At 42.3% G+C, this 19,676-nt stretch overlaps 1 protein-coding gene across 3 annotated transcripts in view; it reads right to left on the bottom strand.

The window, feature by feature from the left end:
• LSAMP (limbic system associated membrane protein) overlaps nucleotides 1-19,676 on the bottom strand; it is a 712,212-nt gene that overhangs the window by 45,661 nt on the left and 646,875 nt on the right. For all 3 annotated transcript variants that reach the window (XM_086320663.1, XM_086320641.1, XM_086320652.1), the window contains one exon: nucleotides 4,612-4,746. In XM_086320663.1, coding sequence (XP_086176789.1) covers nucleotides 4,612-4,746 — 135 coding nt within the window. The remainder of the gene's footprint in view (nucleotides 1-4,611; nucleotides 4,747-19,676) is intronic.

The following is a 19,676-nucleotide window of genomic DNA, read 5'->3' as shown; positions in this document are numbered from 1 at the left end:
TCTTTCCCTGGTTGGCCACGGTTGGTGAGGTGATTACAGTGAATCATAAAAATCTCCAATAGAGTCTTGGTACTCTGGAGGTACGCAGGAAATGATGGTTATTGCTCACATTGCAAAGTTCCAGTAGAAAATTGCAGTACTCTGGATTCTTACTGAATAGTTCGTCTGACAATCCCATAATAGATTCACGGACATTAGGATGTGTCTTTACTGACATCATCCCCAACACAAGAGTAAACTTCAGGTTGTCATGGAGAATAGAGAGGTGTAGCCATGAAATGTTAGAGAAGGTAGCCAGTCTGGTTCCATACTGAGCAGTTATTTTCCTCAACTTTTATCATTAGGTGATGAATCAAAGTATTGAAGAGTTCAGTTAAAATACAGATACATTATCTGGAGACAAAGGATGTCCCCAGTCACAGCTGTGGAAAATATGGTAGGTAACCTCACTTCCTTTAATACATGGCTATGGAAAGTAAGGGTGAGCTTTAGAAACGCCAAGGTCCCATGTCCCACAGCACCTTGTTGGGTTGGTTAGCTCTGGACACCAGAGTGGAGGTAGAGCTGAGTTCAAAGGGAGAAAAGAAGAAAATAAAAGTAACAGAGTGACAGTGTGATCGTAGTTGGAGAGGTAGCCATGGAAAAGCTGAAGACAGGAATATTAGCTGCTCAATGGGTTCGGCAGCAGGCCTGACAACTGGGGGCAGATTTTGAGAAAAAGTTCTCCAAGAATAGGAAAAGCATCCAGTATAAGAAGAGTCCAAATAAAATTCAGTCCTCTGGCAGCCCACTCCATTGTTCTTGCCTGGAGAATCCCAGGGACGGGGAAGCCTGATGGGCTGTGGTCTATGGGGTTGCACAGAGTCAGATATGACTGAAGCGACTCAGCAGCAGCAGCAGCACTTGCTGAACACTTACTATGCACTAGACATTATCCTTGGGATACTGGGCACTAGGATAAGACAGATCCATGAGTAGCTACTTTTAACTCTCAGTGAGAACTGAAATGGAGGAATTACACCTAGAACCAGTAAATGGAAGGACAGTGGTCCCTAGGGTTGGTATCTGGATAAAATTGGTAGCTAAATTCTAAGATATGAGAAAATAGAAGTCCTGCCTACTGAATGAAATTTTACTAAGTTTATTTAGTTGAAGAGATTTCAGGTCAATAATTTAGCTTCTGTAAATTCTGGGACCTCCTACCACTTAGAAAATAGATTTTGCATGTCTAATGCGAATGGCTATGCACAGTGCTGTAGACCAGCTGTGGAGAAGGATTATCCAGTGAAGCCGCTCAGTCGTGTCCGATTCTTTGTGACCCCATGGACTGTAGCCTACCAGGCTTCTCCGTCCATGGGATTCTCCAGGCAAGAATACTGGAGTGGGTTACCATTTCCTTCTCCAGGGAATCTTCCTGGCCCAGGGATGGAACCCGGGTCTCCCGCATTGGAGGCAGACGCTTTAACCTCTGAGCCACCAGGGAAGCCCTGAATTATCCAAGAGGAATAAAAAGGAGAGCTTGTAAGATCCAGCTTGTGAACTAAACAGAGGAACTGTTTTGACTCTCTTGTTTACTGCTTTAGCTTTCAGTGCCCTTCAACAAATATCTGTTGGCAACTAAGTAAATGAATCAATGAGATGCAAGTAGGAAAAAATTACCAGCACTGGGATTTTTTTTTTAAAGTGGTACACTGAATCAGTTTCATTATGATGATCTATTCAGCCATTAATTCTCTTAGTCATTCTGCTCCCCTGACCTAATTGCAAACCTTGTGCCTTGAAAAGGAAGAGGAATCAGCTTAAAGAATAGGCCATTTTCACAGTACAACAACTACTCGTGCTCAGTCATGGAAAGCTCTTTGCGACCCCATGGACTGTGCCCACCAGGCTCCTCTGTCCTTGGGATTCTCCAGGCAAAATGCTGGAGTGGGTTGCAGTTTCCTCCTCCAGGATATCTTCCCCACCCAAGGATCGAACCTGCATCTCCTGCATTGGTAGGCGGATTCTTTTACCGCCTAGCCACCTGGGTAGGCAGGCTTATGTGAGGTGATGAAGGTGATGCTGGAAATTTGTCATTTTCGATGAATTTTGCTAACCAGACCTCAAACTGTAATTTCATCTTGGAGACTTCATCTTCTTAATACAACTGCATTTAAGTAGGGTGAATTGTTTGAACGGACAACAGGTGCAGTGCCTAGTTGTTTTAATATAATATAAACACAGCTTAATGAAGTGCTGGTAACAAGGTGTTTCCAAAGGACATTGACTTAGAATATGCTTCTTGATTTGTGACCAATATCAATTTGCAAAGTCTGGAGAAATGTTAAGAGAGCAGAATTTACCTGTGAGCGTGTGGGTCACCTATTCATTCAGTAAACATTTACTGAGAAATTTTTATAAAGCATGTGTTAGGTGCTGCTGTTTAGGACAGACTGGCTGACTAAGCTCATTTTAGTTTCCTGTGTAATTTCTTATGACATGTCTTTTTAGCATCTTGAGGCTCTGTACACATTCTTCTGTGGTTCACTCATCATTTGGAAAAGCTCACATTTTTATAAAAGGCTTTTCTTGAAAATTATCAGTATTTTCTTCTGTTCTAAGTTACACTTCAGGGACAGTCAAGAAGGAGCAGTGTCAGACTAATTGCACTAATAATAATAGGACCCAGGCGGCTGGCTTTGATCTAGGGAACCATCTGCAACGCCGACCGCTTTGATGTTTCACACAATGGAAGCATAAATATTTTCAATGTACTCCATGATTGGACTTTCAGAAATCTAATTAAGATGAAGGTCAATTAAGAGAAAATAAAATCTTAACTCCGAAAGTCAGAGAAGAGGTGGAAGAGGACGGCATGGCTGTGTGTACATAAAAGAGGCTAGCTAACCTAATTATAAACTTATATCAACACCAGAGAAATTGCCTTTCATGTGAAAAAAAGGTCCTAAAGCATTTTATAACATTGAGATCATTAATGTCTCTTTGAAACACACCCAGGACTGGAAAAGAATAGTAATACTGGCATTTCAAATCTCTATTACTTAAAAAATGATCACAGACAGTGACAGGATAAAAACACTTTGGACCTTTTCAAACGCAGCCCCTTGCTTCTTGGAAATGAGTGTCATAGATGATACAGCAGCACTGTATCTGTAGATCCGTCGAAGTCTGGTGTGAAGGGGATTTCGCTTTCTGTTTCAGAAGGCTGCCAGGCTGGAGCAAGGCCATGGGAAAGAGCGCAGCCCAGAATAGACCAGGTCACCTAAGGCAAGTTTCCTTGGTTCTCTATGCCTCTGTTTCCAAATTTTTAAAATCAGACTAAGGATGATTATCCTATGAGTTTGCTGTGAGGATTAAAACTCAAATATAAATCCCTTAGTACATACTAAGAGTTGAAAACACCTGTTCCTCTTTCTCCTAAGGAAAGGCATGGGCTTTAGAATCACAGACTGGAGTCTAAATCCCTTTTCTCACCCTTGCTTTCTGTGTCACTTTGGAAAGGCAATTACACCTCCTTGGGCTTTAGTGTTTCAAACCCTGAAATAGAGTCACTGGTACCTTCCTGGCTAGCACTTCATACAGAGCCAGCAGCACCTAGGTCAATTGCATGGAAGGCTTAAGATGGTGGAAAGTACCTTATCACTGTCCAAAGCATATTTTCAAATATGGGTTAAGATGTCTACGCATGTGTATCTGTGCGCCTTTGGGCATGTGTGTATATATGTCATCTGTGCATATGTGTCTGTGTGGAGTATGTACTTGTGTGTGTGTATGTGTTAAACACACAGGAGAGAAGAACTGTCAGGACACAATTTTGTCCCTGTCACTAGCCACAGTTATGTGATGTGGAACTTGAATGACATGGAAAGTCATTCCTCGCTGAACAGGGTAAACGAATTCTCTTTATTCCTTTGCTGGGTGACACACATCATGTGGATCTGCCCCTGCCTCCCCCTCTTCTCTTTTGAACTACATCTAAGGATCCTTTCATCTGAGGAGTTCAAAGTATGCCCACTTACCTATGCATCTTACTGAAATCTTCCTTTCTAATCTGCCCAACTTGGGGACAAATACATAACCAATATTAACCTATCAGGTATCCCTAGTCGCCGTCAGGGACACATGGTATCTGACCACGGTGGCTTAAGTTTGTTCCCAAGGCCAATTAGCTCAATGGCCGAGGATAAAATATGATCTTGAATTATTCTCTTCTGACAAACAATCCCTTAAGATGGAAATTCCAGCTAAAACAGATACGAATTGTTGTTTTTTCCAAAGTGGTATGACCTTGGTCTTCCCAAAGACCAGAAGAGTAATTGCCTGAACTGCTAGTGCTGTCTGATCATGTTTTCTTAATTCTATAGTCTGAGTCAAAGACAGAGTGTATTGTTGAATGCATTATGGGTTATATTTAGAATTGGTACAGTTGATTTATCAAATTCAAAGGCCAAGTCCTGCCCTTGGATATGTCCAATGTACAAATGTGCATCCCTGACCAGAGGAGCATCTGCTTGGAATGCAATGTTCTCTTGCTAACAGGATCTGTAGAACTCTTGGGATGTGGAGGCGGGCCCTGGGCACATGGCCTCTGCCGGCTCCTGCCATACTCACAGTTCACAGTGACCTTGACTTGTTTGACATCCGCTGAGGAGACCTCATTGGCAGCTTTGCACTCGTATTTGCCTGACTGCTCCCTGGTGATGCCGAGGATCTCCAGATATTCTTCTTCTCCTTCAAATTCTCTTCCTGAAAAACAGAGGTTTGCATGATTTTTTTAAGTTTAAAATATGCAGCAGATCACCTTTTTCTTTTTCTTTTTAGAAGCAACAAATCCACATGGCTTTTCAATAATTTGATAGTGTTCTTTGTCTGAGGTCAGGCTCTATGGATGCAGACTCCAAGACAAAAAGTCATGTGAAAATGATAAAGGAGACAGTGTTCTCAGGAAAAACTGGTAGGGGAGTGGGAAAATGGGATCTGGGAGAGAAAGGAGCCAAGCCAGGGAGCAGTGCCAAGTCTTGTTTCACAGCGGGCAGCCTGGCTCAGTCCCCCAGGGAGCTCTGGGCACAGCATGGAGCCCAGTTCCATGTTGTCCCCATCAAGAGTCAAGAAACTGGAATGTTTATACATCACACTCATCAGTCACTGGTTAAAGGCTTAGAGCAAAGTGGGAGTTGTGGGGAGGGGCATGCCAGTCGTAAAGGGCTCAGAGAGGCAGCCCCGAAGGGCTGAATCATCCATTAGACCACATTGCAAATCACACTTTCCACTAAAGTTGTTATTAGGACAAGCTGCTTCCTTTTGAGAAGCTGTCACTCTTCTCTCCCAGCTTATGTGGAATTCTATTCACAAAGGTCATGTCCGAAACCCTGTGTTGTAGTTATGGCTTCCTTCTTCAGTACCAAACTACATCATCCATGAGACTTTCAGGGCATGGACCAGATCCATGAGAATGTGATGCTGATGGCTCATTTTGTCACATGGTGGGGTGGGGAGGGCTAGGGAGCTAAATATCATTGGCCTAATTCATTGGAACCAGGGGTCTGGAGGCCCATTTTGGAAAGCTGCACAAAGCTGGATGTGTCCATTTTTATAAAGAAGTCTCAAGATAGGCAGGTTTGTTGATTAAATGACTTTCTGTCTGCAGGTGCAGGAGTGAGACATGGAGGGCGAAGAAGAGAAAAAGGGGAGAAAGAAGGTGAAGAGGAAGGGGGATTGAGTAGGGAAGAGTTTGGCCAGAAAGTCCTACAGACTGCAGCTAAATTCAACTTCTGTGGCCCTCAAGTTACCAATGCCTCTGCTGTTGCGTTAGAACAGAGTAGCTGGGAGGGTCCTAGAGGACACAGTCCTGCCACCGCTTCTGGTCCTTCTACACTAAACGGTACCAAATAATAGCTCTGTTCAGATACTACACGCTGCTTTCCTTTTCTGGAAATTCTCTGAAGGCCAAATCAACATAACAGCCAGCCAGCAGAGAGACAAATTCACTGTCTAAATATGTCAGCTAACTCTGCTAACTAGGCTCCAAATAAAAGCTAGTGCCTCTTTGATAACATCCTTTAACACAGCTGTCAGGATTCTCTTAAGTTTCACGTCTTCTGTTAATTGTCACTATCACTAGTTTTGAGGAAACTTTGAAATCCCAGCAACAAAAAGGGAATAGTTATAATAATTTGGTTTGGAGTCCTGCACATTATCAAGTACATGCTTCTACTGAAAATTTTACAGAATTAGTCTGTAAGTGCCTAGCTGCATATGGGCTACTCTGGTGGTTCAGTGGTAAAGTATCGCCTGCCACTTTAGGAGACATGAGTTCCATCCTTGGGTGGGAAGATCCCCTGGAGAACGATATGGCAACCCACGCCAATATTCTTGCCTGAGAAATCCCATGGACAGGGGAGCTTGGCAGGCTACAGTCCATGGGGTCGAAAAGAGTCACACACAACTTAGTGGCTAAATGACAACACGTAGCTGCATATTACAGTATGCATATGAACAAGGTCCATTCCAAGAGCACGTTCCTAAGGCCAATTTGTCCATAAGTTCAACAGAGTTAGCCTAGGTACCCAACTAACATAATCAGCTATATAGTAATGTAATATAATGTGTTTATAATACTTTTCACACAAATAATACATAAAAACAAACAGAAATAAAGAAAAACTTTTAATCTTATAGAACAGTATCTTGAAAAGTACAGTACTACAGTACAACAGCTGGCATACATCTGTGTACAGGCAAGAAGAGTTACTAACTGGAGGAGGAAGAGAAGATGGGAGATAGGAGTTAAGAGTCATCAGCAATAGGAGATGAAGGGCAAGCTGCAATTTCACTCATGCCTTACGTGACCGGACATGTGAGGGCACATTCGCATCTTTGAAAGATTGCAACTTGAAGGTTTGTATATAGGGGACTTACTGCATTTATAAAACGCTATTTTTTTCTTCCTTTTGTTTTCACTTTTTTCTTTCTCCATACTCATGCAAGTAGTCAGATCTGACTTCTCGTGCCACAGAAGTTGAATGCGGTAAGAAAGAAAACAGAAATCTTGGAAAGGGTAACAGTCTACTTTACTGGATTAGCTGGGAAGAATTTGGGCTTGGAGGAGACAAAAAGATCTTTCCAGCATCCTTGCAACCATGAACTTAGAGTCATGCCAACTAAGTGATGCTAAGAATCTTCAAGCTAAATATAAATACTCTGAAGACAAATGGCAACACTGACAACTGCAGACTAAAATAGGACAAAGCTCATTAAAAATCTGAAGTGCAAAAGTGGGATTTACAGTAAAGACAGCATTATTGATTTTGAGAATAATGGTGGATTATAATGAAAAAAGAATTGAAGATGAGTTCAGAATAGTTTGGGATTTCTGCCCTGCTCTGCTTCCACATCCATCAACTTTATTCCTAGGTACAGAGTTGTTAGTATAAGAAAGAGAAAAGGACTAGAGTTTTCTTATAAATGGCCAACAACCCTGAATTCTTTTCCCATTCCATAAAATAACTAGAAATGCTGAGCAATGAATCCCTATCTTGCATTTTTCTTTCAAGTAGTCATGTATGGATGTGGGAGTTGGACTATAAAGAAAGCTGAGCACTGAAGAATTGATGCTTTTGAACTGTGGTGTTGGAGAAGACTCTTGACTGCAAGGAGATCGAACTAGTCCACCCGAAAGGAAATCAGTCCTGAATGTTCATTGGAAGGAGTGATGCTGAAGCTGAAACTCCAATACTTTGGCCACCTGATGCGAAGAACTGACTCATTTGAAAAGACCCTGATGCTAGGAAAGATTGAAGGTGGGAGGAGAAGGGGATGAGAGAGGATGAGATAGTTGAATGGCATCACCAACTCAATGGACATGAGTTTGAGTAAACTCCGGGAGTTGGTGATGGACAGGGAGGCCTGGTGTGCCGCATTCCATGGGGTCACAAAGAGTCAGACATGACTGAGCAACTGAACTGATCTTGCATTTTGAATTTCTGAAAGGTATAGACCAGTTCCAGGCATGAGAAAGATGATTTTTAGCGACAACCAAGGCCCTGTCCATTTGGGAAGATGGCACCTGTGAGAGTAAACACTGCGATGAATTAGAAAAAATAAAGTAACATTTATTGGGTTTGGCATCTGGGATTCTCACATGAATACTAATGTAGGTATTCATCATCTCATTTTTTCCTGATAGTGTGTTAGTCACTGAGTTGTGTCTGACTCTTTGCAACTCCATGGACTGTAACCTGCCAAGCTCCTCTGTCCATAGAATTCTCCAGGCAAGAATACTGGAGTGCGTTGCCATTTCCTTCTCCAGGGGATCTCCCCAACTCAGGGATTGAACTTACATCTCCTGCATTGCAGGCAGATTCTTTACCATTTGAGCTACCTGAGAAGCCATGATAAGCAGATAATAAATCAAATCTTCATGGGATGAATTTTCAATCTTATGTGTTTAGGAAGAATTCACTCAATACTCCCTCAGGATAAAGGGGGAGTTTTCCTTTAAATGTCCTACCCATAAGGCAGAAAGGTCATTTTGCTTCTCGCATGCTAGCTCTCCTACGCTCTGAAGGCCACCTGTCTCTCCGGCACACAGTGTGCACAGCTGGTCCATCAGAGCAGGGGATTCTCAAGACGCTAACCAAATATAGTTAAGAGAAACTAGACGGTCTTCCCTCATTCAACAATCTTGACAAAAATTTAAAATATTAAACAATATCTCTGGGCCCTTCTTGTCATTCTTCCTTTATCTCTTGGATCCTTCAGTGGGACCTCTTATCCTGCCACTTTTTGCTAGTCTATTTCTCTTGTACCCACAGGACACTATGCCTACAACACACAATCTCTCACTTGATCGTTTCTCATTAATCCACTGTGATTTGAGAGGAAATGGGCTTTTTTTCAATTGCTAGAAAGTCAAAGAACCAGACTATAAATTCCTTGGAGACTGTGTCTTGCAATATCCCCATGCACAGCAAGGGGTCTAACACAGACTGCTGCTGCTGCTAAGTCGCTTCAGTCGTGTCCGACTCTGTGTGACCCCATAGATGGCAGCCCACCAGGCTCCACCGTCCCTGGGATTCTCCAGGCAAGAACACTGGAGTGGGTTGCCATTTCCTTCTCTGATGCATGAAAGTGAAAAGTGAAAGTGAAGTCGTTCAGTCGTGTCTGACTCCTAGCGACACCATGGACTGCATGCAGCCTACCAGGCTCCTCCGTCCACGGGGTTTGCCAGGCAAGAGTACTGGAGTGGGGTGCCATTGCCTTCTCCGGAACACAGACTAGTTACTCAATAAACATTTGTTAAGTTAGCTTAACTGACTGAGAAAACAACAGCAGAAACTAGGGTCAGATTCAACACATCATCTTGCTTATGGGAACCAACTACTGGAAGGTAATTTCCATACCTTCTGTTCTTTCTGTGACAGAAGCTGATGTGTACATTCACTCCCTTTTAATGATGCTAACAAAGAACAATTTCACTGGGGAAGAATTGGTGTGCTGAGTATTCTGCTGTTGAAACGCTGGATGGGGCATCTCTGGCAGTGTCCTAAGGATGTATCTGCTGTGGGTATTTATTATTTCAGGAGAAAGTGCAAGGCCCCAGGTGGAAATGGGCACAATGCCATTTTTTTCATCTGACCAACTGCAGTTTCTTGTTTCAAGGCATGGACTACAACACATTTATCTTAAGTCGCAGAATTTTAAAATGCACTCAGATGTTCTTGTTCCCCTCCCTTGGCCCCCATGTGTCTGTACCCCTCAGGGCACCTGTTTTCCCATTCTTTCAGTTTCAGCAGACTAGCTGCTCTCAACCCAGGGGTCCTGTCACCATCTCCCTCTACTCTCTCAAAGGAAGACTCCTGGACCAGAGTCTGCCACTCTACCTGTTGGTAAATTCTCTGGTGGAATATGGGCCCTTCTCATATTAGCCATAGTGTGGCTAATATGGGCCCTTCTCTTGTTCCTATCATTTCAGCCCTTGTATAAATGTTTACTTGAAATGCAAATTTCAGTATTTTGGTATTTTAAACATCTCAACCTATTTCCACAAGCTTGCTCACGTCGCTGAGTGTTATATTTATTCTGGGATCTGGCGTTTAGTTTAAATCTCCCTTTGCTTGCTGTGCTTTTGTGTCTCCTGGCAATATTCAGCTACCAGGCTAAATAACTTCTCATCCTCCTCAGTGAATGTACCTTTCAAAGTCTTCACATAATTAGCATATTGCCCCTTAGCCACTGTTTACTCAAGTTGTACATATTAGTTCTTTTAATATTTCTTCATAAGTCAGAGAGAAGGGCCTCGAGCTGATGGCAGGAGGAAAATGTTCTCTTCTGTGTTCCCTGATGTAGAGGCAAATCAGTCAGGAATAACACCAATTAAAGTATACCAGGTGCTACCTTCTGAGTACAGTACTTTCAGAGGATCGTGCTTTGGTGAAATCTGTAGAGTTCACATCCAAGATATTGATTTATTTAGATTTCCAAGGTCAACCAGGCATTTGGAAGCAAGCAGCCATTTGAAATTAAACACATGGCCTTGGTGTTTCTCTATCTCCCCTTCTTTCCTTCTTCCCTCTCTCCTCTACCTCCCTCCCCTTCAATATGCATACATACAAAGGGCTATGTATTTACATATAACCATTTAACTTTTAGGAAAAGCATGCAAATTCACTAACACCCAAATATTTGCTCACTAAACATAGCAAGCCTATTGAAAATTCTCCATGGTATGACATCCAATACCCTATTTAAATTAAAAAAAAAGATTGCTACCCTAATAATCATTGTATCTATCTTTCTTTTACCTTTATCTGAGATACAGGAAATAAAATTTAGAGAACTTGTTAAATTTGAGTGTTTTATGACTTTAAAATTCCAAGGATTCTCACATGTTAGGAAATGGATGAAGCATTTTCCCCCACTATTCTGAGTTATATGTATCACGTCTCTGTAGATCATTCTTTTACAGAAGGGAAGATGGGTTTTAAATGGGGTTGCCATTCCCATTATTAACCTAAATTGGAATATTTTCTAAGTAAGTGACTGTAAACCCATTGGCTGTAAATACAAACACATATACATAGATTAATGAAAGGCAAAGAAGTAGCACTTGTCTTTCAGGTATACATGTCTGTATATATGTGGGTGTTTGTGTGAGTCTGTGGTCAGAAAGGGGGGAGTGAGGAGGGTGAGCAAAATCCAGCTATGAACTTCTACCTCTAAAAAGAAAAGAAAAAAAGGATCACGAATCAATGATGCCATTTGAAGTTTCCTGTGGTAACTTCAAATGCTGTAACAAGTTTCTGTTCTTACAGTACATTTCATGTTTTCATTTTTTTTTTATCCTAAGGACATACCTGTTCCTGTTTTTGCTTCTTCCTTTTTTTTATGCACATTACTTTCTGTACAGACATGCTAAAAAAAAAAAAAGAAAGGAAGAGAGAAACACAAGAAATCTAGGGAAAAAAATGCTTGTGATGGGGTTCTGTTTATATTTCCAGCCATGTCTCTAGATCCTTTGAAGTTTTTGTTTCTCTGCTTCACATTCTACCTGAGAGATCGTTCAGTATTTGACAACATTTCTGTCCAAAGGTGGAAACAGCTTCTCATTCCCACTTTTCATCACCCATCAAGGGAGGGGTGAAGAGTAGTAACCGATCCATGATTGAAAGAAGGGAGGGTAGGCGGCAGACACAGCTGCCAGAGCAGCAATCATAAGAGAATAAGGAGACACAGGGAAAAACAATGTATTGAAGGGAATGGGGGTGGGGGGGTGGGGGGCGCAGAGGGGATGGAGAGAACGGATACAATGAGGATGATTATAAGGAATAGTTAGAAGAATAGAAATGAAAGAATAGAGAATTCTCCAGAGACAGAGGCATCTGACTATTAAGATATTTGTACCTACATAGAAGGGAAGGGGTTGGTTATTCTGCTATAGAAATGCTCCCTCTTTGAATAGTGAGACACAACAGGGTGTGGATTATGCAAATTGGCCCCATGCCTTCTGTGGCCCCAAAGGGTGTAGTTAGTACCCAGAAATCAGAGGCAAGCACAATGCCTGGAAAGATTCACAACCGGCTTTGACTCTATGAATGAGAATAGGGCAAATGAAGAAGTACACCCTGGCGTTATATTTCCTGGCATCCAGAGAGATCCAATTCATTACGGTTTGGGTTTTTGCTTTCATATACAAAAAATCAGCTAGCTGACATAGTTTGAGCTCAGCATCCAACCAGAAGCTGCCTTCCACACATCCTTCTCAGGGCCATGTCATTTTGTTATTGTGCTCATACTTAACCATTCCCTCCTACTTGGTGTCAGTTTACAGAAACCATTCAGCCCTTCTAAATGCTAGGCTTGGAATCAAGATCCTCTATGTTTAGTCCTCTGATGGGGAATTGTATTGGTGACAGCTAATCTTCCGCTGTAGGGACCATGTCTGGGTTTGCTCATCATTGTCCCCCTAGTGAACAGCACAATGCGGGATGCTGGAGAGCTCAAGAGATATTGCAGAGGGACTGTGGAAGGAGCTACCACTTGATAAACACACGTAAGATACTTTGCTAAGTGACTCAGACATTATCATATTTAATTCATAGTGATGGCTTAGAGGATAAAGAAGCTGCCTGCAATGCAAGAAACCTAGGTTCCATCCCTGGGCTGGGAAGATCCCCTGGAGAAGAGAATGGCAACACACTCCAGTATTCTTGTCTGGAGAATTCCATGGACAGAGGAGCCTGGTGGGCTACAGCCCATGGGGTTGCAAAGAGTCAGACACGACTGAGCGACTTTCACACTCACACCATTAAGATGAGGAATCCAGGTTTAGAGTGTACCTTTAAGGAAATTTCTGGAGTTTGTAATGATATTAAGGAAGAACGTAGGTTTGAACCAGGTCTGTGGACATTTGGAGACCGTTTTCCTATCTAGGCATGACTATTTTTATCAGTAAAGATTCTCGTTAGCTCAATTCTTAGCTCTCAGAATCTGCTCTAGTTCTGTCTTCTGAATATAAATATGAGGTTGAGAATGGGACACTTGGGGAATTTCCAAAACAGTGGAGCTCAGTTATAGATAAAGAAAATAAAAAGACAGTCTTCAGTTTTTTCAAAGTTTCTCTACGTACTTACTCATCAAGAGAATCAAATAAAGCAATCAATGAGAAAAAAGCTGGTATTTAAAAGTTTATACGTCCTCATTTACAGAGGTCCTTCCAAAAGCAGTATAAAGCCACTGCTGTACACAAACGCCAACAGACAGCAAAGGAGCTGCAGGACAGTGTGAAAGCGACAGTGAAGTCGCTCAGTCGTGTGCGACTCTTTGCGACCCCATGCTCTGGAGCCTACCACGCTTCTCCATCCATGGGATTTTCCAGGCAAGAATACTGGAGTGGGTTGCCATTTCCTTCTGTAGAATGCACTTATATGAGTAAAGATTTACTGGGAGAAGTGAGTTTTCAGGAAGTTGAAAAACACAAGTGGAGAGAATCAGAGCCAGCGAATTGTAAAAGGGTGTGGCAATCTGGTTATCCTGCCTGAAATAGAGTTCTCCACACAGGAGAAATGAACAGCGTGATATGACAGCAATACATAGGCTGCGGTGTGAGGGGTGGTGTGAAGGCTCTGGACTTGCCATGTTCAGTATCTCTGCATCTCAATGAAGGCACCGTGGAGCCTTCTGGCTCCCATCAGGCATTGAGTAAGATGACATTTCAAAATTTGATTTATTTTAAGCTTTCTTTTTTCCACTTTTCCTTCCTTTCTTTCTTGAGAAAACAGGGTATGTAAGTGGGGAACGTCATGGAAATTTTACCTGTCTGAAGTCCTTTGTATAACAACACTGCTTACTCTCGGTGCCAATTTCTTGGTGTGCTGAGTACCAAAATGTACAGTAATAAGCTGCCCTGTGAACTGCTGTGAAAGTGGAGATGTTTCTTCAAGGTTGTCAAACAGCCATCATCAACCCTGACAAACTGACAGTGGTTCAACACTGCGGAGGATGCTGAGGCAGAGTCTAGACTCAGTGGGAAAAAGTGCAGATGTCTGTGAGGGCAGGAGAAGGGAATGCATCACCCACCCTTGGAGCCTCACCTGCCCTGGGGTCTCCTGTGGTCCACTTGAGTTTTCTACTGTGTGAAGAAATATATTCTAAATACAGCATGTTTTCATAGATTGAAAGCTAGTGACTTCCTCGATTTGAAGGCAGTTGGTATCATTCAGGTAAGTAGGAAAGAATGCATATTTGGGGATGAAAATAATGAGCTCCATTCTTGACAAGGTTGGTATCAGGTTGGACTATCCTGGGGATTGCATTTCACAGGCATTCAGAAATATATAGAACTGCTCAGAAACTAGGGCTAAATGTGATTAAACATGTAATATATATACTGGTAGTAATTCAAGCCTTGGTAGTAGGGACTATAGTACATTTGTATGATGTAGCATTATGTCATAAAGCAAGGAATCACTGTCTTACTTCTTTTTTATTATTCTGGGATGAGGGGAAGAAGAGGCAAAGAGGTAAAACTGGAAAAAAAAAAAAAAAACCCAAACACTTAGAAGACTCCTTTGGAATAAAATAGACATAAAACTTTCTACAGGTGTTGATTGTTTTCTAGACTATTTCCTAAGAAGCGGGGAGGCAGAGATTAGAGCGGCTGGTCAGAGGCAGCAACAACCAAGATCCTCCCACCATTGTCATCAGAACTGCAGGGGTCTTCCATGACCTGTCATTAGTGACTCTGCCAAGGCTGAGGATTAAATATCAAGAGAGATGAGAGCAGTGGCTGCTGCTTTTAAGAGTCACATAAATCAATTGGCATTTTGTAAGTGAATGTGTTAAACTCAGCAGGGCAACTGCACTGTGGAAGGATTACTGGGCATAATTTTGTGGCTGCTGAGAAGTCTTTGAAAGGTAATTAAAACAAAGGAGGCCTTGGCCACATCTGGTCCTTGGTCCTGTCATCCCAGGCCCTGATGTTGCAGTGACATTACTGGAGCTCAACCCCAAACTCTCAGTCTCCCTTCTTAATCTAGCCTCACTGCTAAATGAGCCCTTCTAACCAATATAGGAAAGTATTCTTGCTTAGAGTCAATAAGCAAGTAATGAAGAGGAAAGTAGTGGGTAGGGATGAGGGGAGGCCAGGAAAGAAAATGGTTTAATAGACTTACAGACAATAGAGAACAGATTTGTGGTTGCCAAGTGGGAGGGAGAGTAGGGGGAGGATAGACTGTTTGGAGCAAGCAGATACAAACTATTATAAATGGAACGGATAAACAAGGTCCTACTGTATAGCACAGGGAACTATATCCAATATCCTGTGCTAAATCACAGTGGAAAAGAACGTAAAAAAGGATGGATGTCTGTATAACTTAATCACTTGGCTGAACAGCAGAAATTAACATAACATGCTAAATCAAGCATATTTCAATTTAAAAAATAAATAATTGAAAACCCAGTGAATAAGAAGAAAGTTTTAAAAAAATGAAAGAAAATAGTTTAAGCAGGTAAGAAGTCTGGCAATTTGCTTCTTGCCTTTAGGCCGAAGTGAATGAATGAGCAATTACCCCATCAACTTTCAGTTTGTGTTGCCTCCCTCTGTGGACCAATGCCCCTCAGTCTTGGGGTTTTTCAGCCTCTGTGAGGCAGATGGATTGTAGTGGAAGTGAGGGTCTTGGCTGCAGAGTTGGGGCTACACTGGAGAGGTGGAGTGGGAGGGACAAGGAGACAGCTCATGCCTACTCTGGACAGCAGTCGCCCTCCCAGGGTGGGCCCAGGCGAGGCTATGAGGCCAGTGGGCCAGCACTTAATAAGAAAACAGCAGCGATTTGTCTCCACCGCTATTTATGTTTCAAGTGCATGACAGGCTGTCGGTGCAAGTGAGGGTCGCTAAATTTACTGCCTTTCAGATTACGGCCACAGTCTCTGACTTGACAAGTCACTTCATTTAAAAAGCACTGTGTGAGGATGTTTCCTCCACTTCTTTTTAAATAAAAACAAAGGGAGAGGAAAAGGCCACCACAGAGGTTTAAATGATTGAAATGAAGGAAGCCCCCAAGACTGCCTTCGCCTGATGGAAGGGCGCTGCCTTCACACACTCCACTGTAATTAAAGTGGCAAGTGAGGGAAAGGGGTGGCCCCAAAGTTCTTGGTTTGACTGATTTGTGGACTGGATGATATTTTTATGCAGCTGGGGTAGGGGTGTGTGTGTGTTATACAATGAATTTTCATACCTTAAACATTCAAGTGGAGATTCCTTTTAAACAGCTGGATATTGTTGTTTAAACAGCTGGATATTGTTGTTTAAACAGCTGTTGTTGTTTAGTCGCTAAGTTGTGTCTGACTCTTGTGATCCCATGGACTATTAGCCTACCAGGCTCCTCTGTCCATGGTATTCTTCTCCAGGCAAGAATACGGGAGTGGGTTGCCAGGCCCTTCTCCACGGGATCTTCCCAACCCAGGGATTAAACCTGTGTCTCATGCTTTGGCAGGCCGATTCTCTACCACTGAGCCACTAGGGAAGTCCAAATAATTGGATATAGGTGAAGAATAAAACTACTTATTTTTTAATACTTCACTTTTATATCTGTTCATTTATTTTCTGAGCTCTTTATAAACAGAAGAAGATAACTACAGCCCCAAAAAAGGAATTTATCATCAGTGGGGTAAACGGGATAGAGTTAGGGTGACTCCCAATGCTGAATAGGAGTAACAATTCAAAATATAAAGTTTTGGCATAATAAGACCTAAATACTTAAAAATACATATGCTAGTGGATTTTGATCTGAACAGTGAAGCATGGTTTCTGAGTACAGTTACAAACAGTCATTTGACAAATATCTATTGCTACCATGTAAGGCCAATATTTAAACCAGAATTACAAGAATTAGAGGAAGTAGAGGAAATATATTATTCCTAACTCTATGGAACTCACACACTTATCAAGAATCAGATCAGATCAGATCAGTCGCTCAGTCGTGTCCGACTCTTTGCGACCCCATGAATCGCAGCACGCCAGGCCTCCCTGTACATCACCAACTCCCGGAGTTCACTGAGACTCACGTCCATGGAGTCAGTGATGCCATCCAGCCATCTCATCCTCTGCCATCCCCTTCTCCTCCTGCCCCCAATCCCTCCCAGCATCAGAGTCTTTTCCAATGAGTCAAGGATAGATACAATTAAATACCCCTGGAAGGCCCTGATTTTATTTCATATGAGTGGTGGTGGTTTAGTCACTAAGTCCTGTCCTACTCTTGAGACCGCATGGACCCCTGCCAGGCTCCTCTGTCCATGGGATTCTCCAGGTAAGAATACTGGTGTGGGTTGCCATTTCTTTCTCCAGGAGATCTTGATCCAGGAATTGAACCTTCATCAATAAAGTTAATACATAAATATTAAGACTAAAAATGTATTTAAAATACATATGACATAAAACTGGCTTACCTTGTAGCTCAGTCGGTAAATAATCTGCCTGCAATGCAGGAGACCTGGGTTTCATCCCTGGGTCAGGAAGATCCCCTAGAGAAGGAAATGGCAACCCACTCCAGTATTCTTGCCTGGTGTAACTCCATGGACAGAGGGGCCTGGCAGCTTATGGCCCATGGGCTTGCAAGAGTCAGACATGACTGAGGGACTAGGCACACATGACATAAAGTAGTGGCTTCCGTTGGTGCTAGTGGTAAAGGATCTGCCTACCAATGCAGGAGACGCCAGAGACAAGGATTCAATCCCTGAGTTGGGAAGATCCCTGGAGGAGAGCATGGCAGCTCACTCCAGTGTTCTTGCCTGAAAAATCGCATGGACTGAGGAGTCTGGCTAGTTATAGTCCATGGGGATGCCAAGAGTCAGACGTGACTGAGCAACCAAGCACACACGCACAAACATGACATAAAAGGGCCAAACTCCTCAAAAAGTTGAATTTTCAAAGTCAGCAGGCTCGACTGACTATTTGGGAGACAGTTTGACAATACCTACTAAAGCTGAGGACATGAAGGGATCCAACAATTCCACTACTGTGTGCAGAGATGTCCACAGCAGCATCGGAAGCACCCACATTGTGAAGAGATTAAATAGACTGTGGCATATTCATATAACAGAATCCTAGACAGCAAAGAAAATGAAAAGATGACAGCTCTATATAGCATGTGGGCCATCTCCCAAACAATATTGTGTGAAATAAATAAAACAATCAATATAGTATATAAATGCCCTCCTATGAAAATTCCAGATAAGCAAAACCTATTTTTTTCATGAATGCTGTATAGTTGTAAAATTACAAAACAAACCAATGAAAAGTTCATCACAAAGTATTTTTCACTGTTTTGTGTGTGTGTGTGTGTGTGTGCGCTTAGTCATTTAGTCATGTCCAACTCTTTGTGACCCCATGAGCTGCAGCTCACCAGTGCCTCTGTCCATGAAATTCCCCAGGCAAGAATACTGGAGTGGCTAGCCACTCCCTTCTCCAGGGGATCTTCCCAACCCAGAGATCAAATCCAAGTCTTCGCATTGCAGGTTTATTCTTTAATGTCTGAGCCACCAGAAAGCCTGCACTGTTATATCTAGTATCTATTATGTGCTTTTCATATAAATGTATTCACTTAAGAAAGTTTCATTCACATGCTATAACTCTATATAGTCATAAAAAGATTGTTGGTTATAAAATACTATGTATATCTGTTTTGTATTTATGTATATATACATAAACGCATATATTCATATGTATACTTTTTAACACATTTGCTTGTATATACATAATATCTACACAATATTACTTGCAGTCTGATTTATGGATTATGGAATCAGGAGAGGCAGAAGTATGTGGTCAGGAAATTTCTCTTCATTTTATGCTCCCTCTACTGCTTGAATTTTTGACATAGATCATATATTACTTCTATATTAAAAGTTTCTTAAAAATGGAATTGGATTTAGTAATTTCAGTCTGGGGGAAAGACTTACCCACCCTTGTGGCTGTTATCCTCAGGGCAGGATTTTCATAATGAAAAAGAAAATCTCTGAGATTTTTCTATTTCTGGCATAAGGAAAGAAGAATTAATGGGAAAATAAGATGCCATTATCAAATGACAGGAGGAATGGTAGCAAGGAAGTTGATACCACATAAAATCAGAGCAATTCTCTAATTAGCATGCATTAAGGAGATCCAACCAGTCCATTCTAAAGAGATCAGCCCTGGGATTTCTTTGGAAGGAATGATGCTAAGGCTGAAACTCCAGTACTTTGGCCACCTCATGTGAAGAGTTGACTCATTGGAAAAGACTCTGATGCTGGGAGGGATTGGGGGCAAGAGGAGAAGGGGATGGCAGAGGATGAGATGGCTGGATGGCATCACTGACTGGATGGACGTGAGTCTGGGTGAACTCCGGGAGTTCGTGATGGACAGGGAGGCCTGGCGTGCTGCGATTCATGGGGTTGCAAAGAGTCGGACACAACTGAGCGACTGAACTGAACTGAACTGAAGGAATTTTATACTACATGGGCATTGTCTGCTTCAGTCTACCTCCTGTACTATGTCTATTAAAAAATTGTGACCTGCAGGCCCACTCTGCCCTGAATCAGTGAGACTCAAGCATGGCCAACTGTTAGAAGCTCTTCACCCACTGTTGAGAGGGGTCTGGACTTCCATGCTTACCCAGAATGTGGCAGCTACCTTTATGCACAGT

Source organism: Bos grunniens, chromosome 1 (genome assembly GCF_055505025.1).
Source record: "Bos grunniens cultivar Pamir isolate PY7600 chromosome 1, Bosgru_T2T1.0, whole genome shotgun sequence".
NCBI classification, from domain to species: Eukaryota; Metazoa; Chordata; class Mammalia; order Artiodactyla; family Bovidae; genus Bos; species Bos grunniens.
Note: the sequence above shows the minus strand (reverse complement) of the source record. Positions and strands in the feature narration are given on the sequence as shown.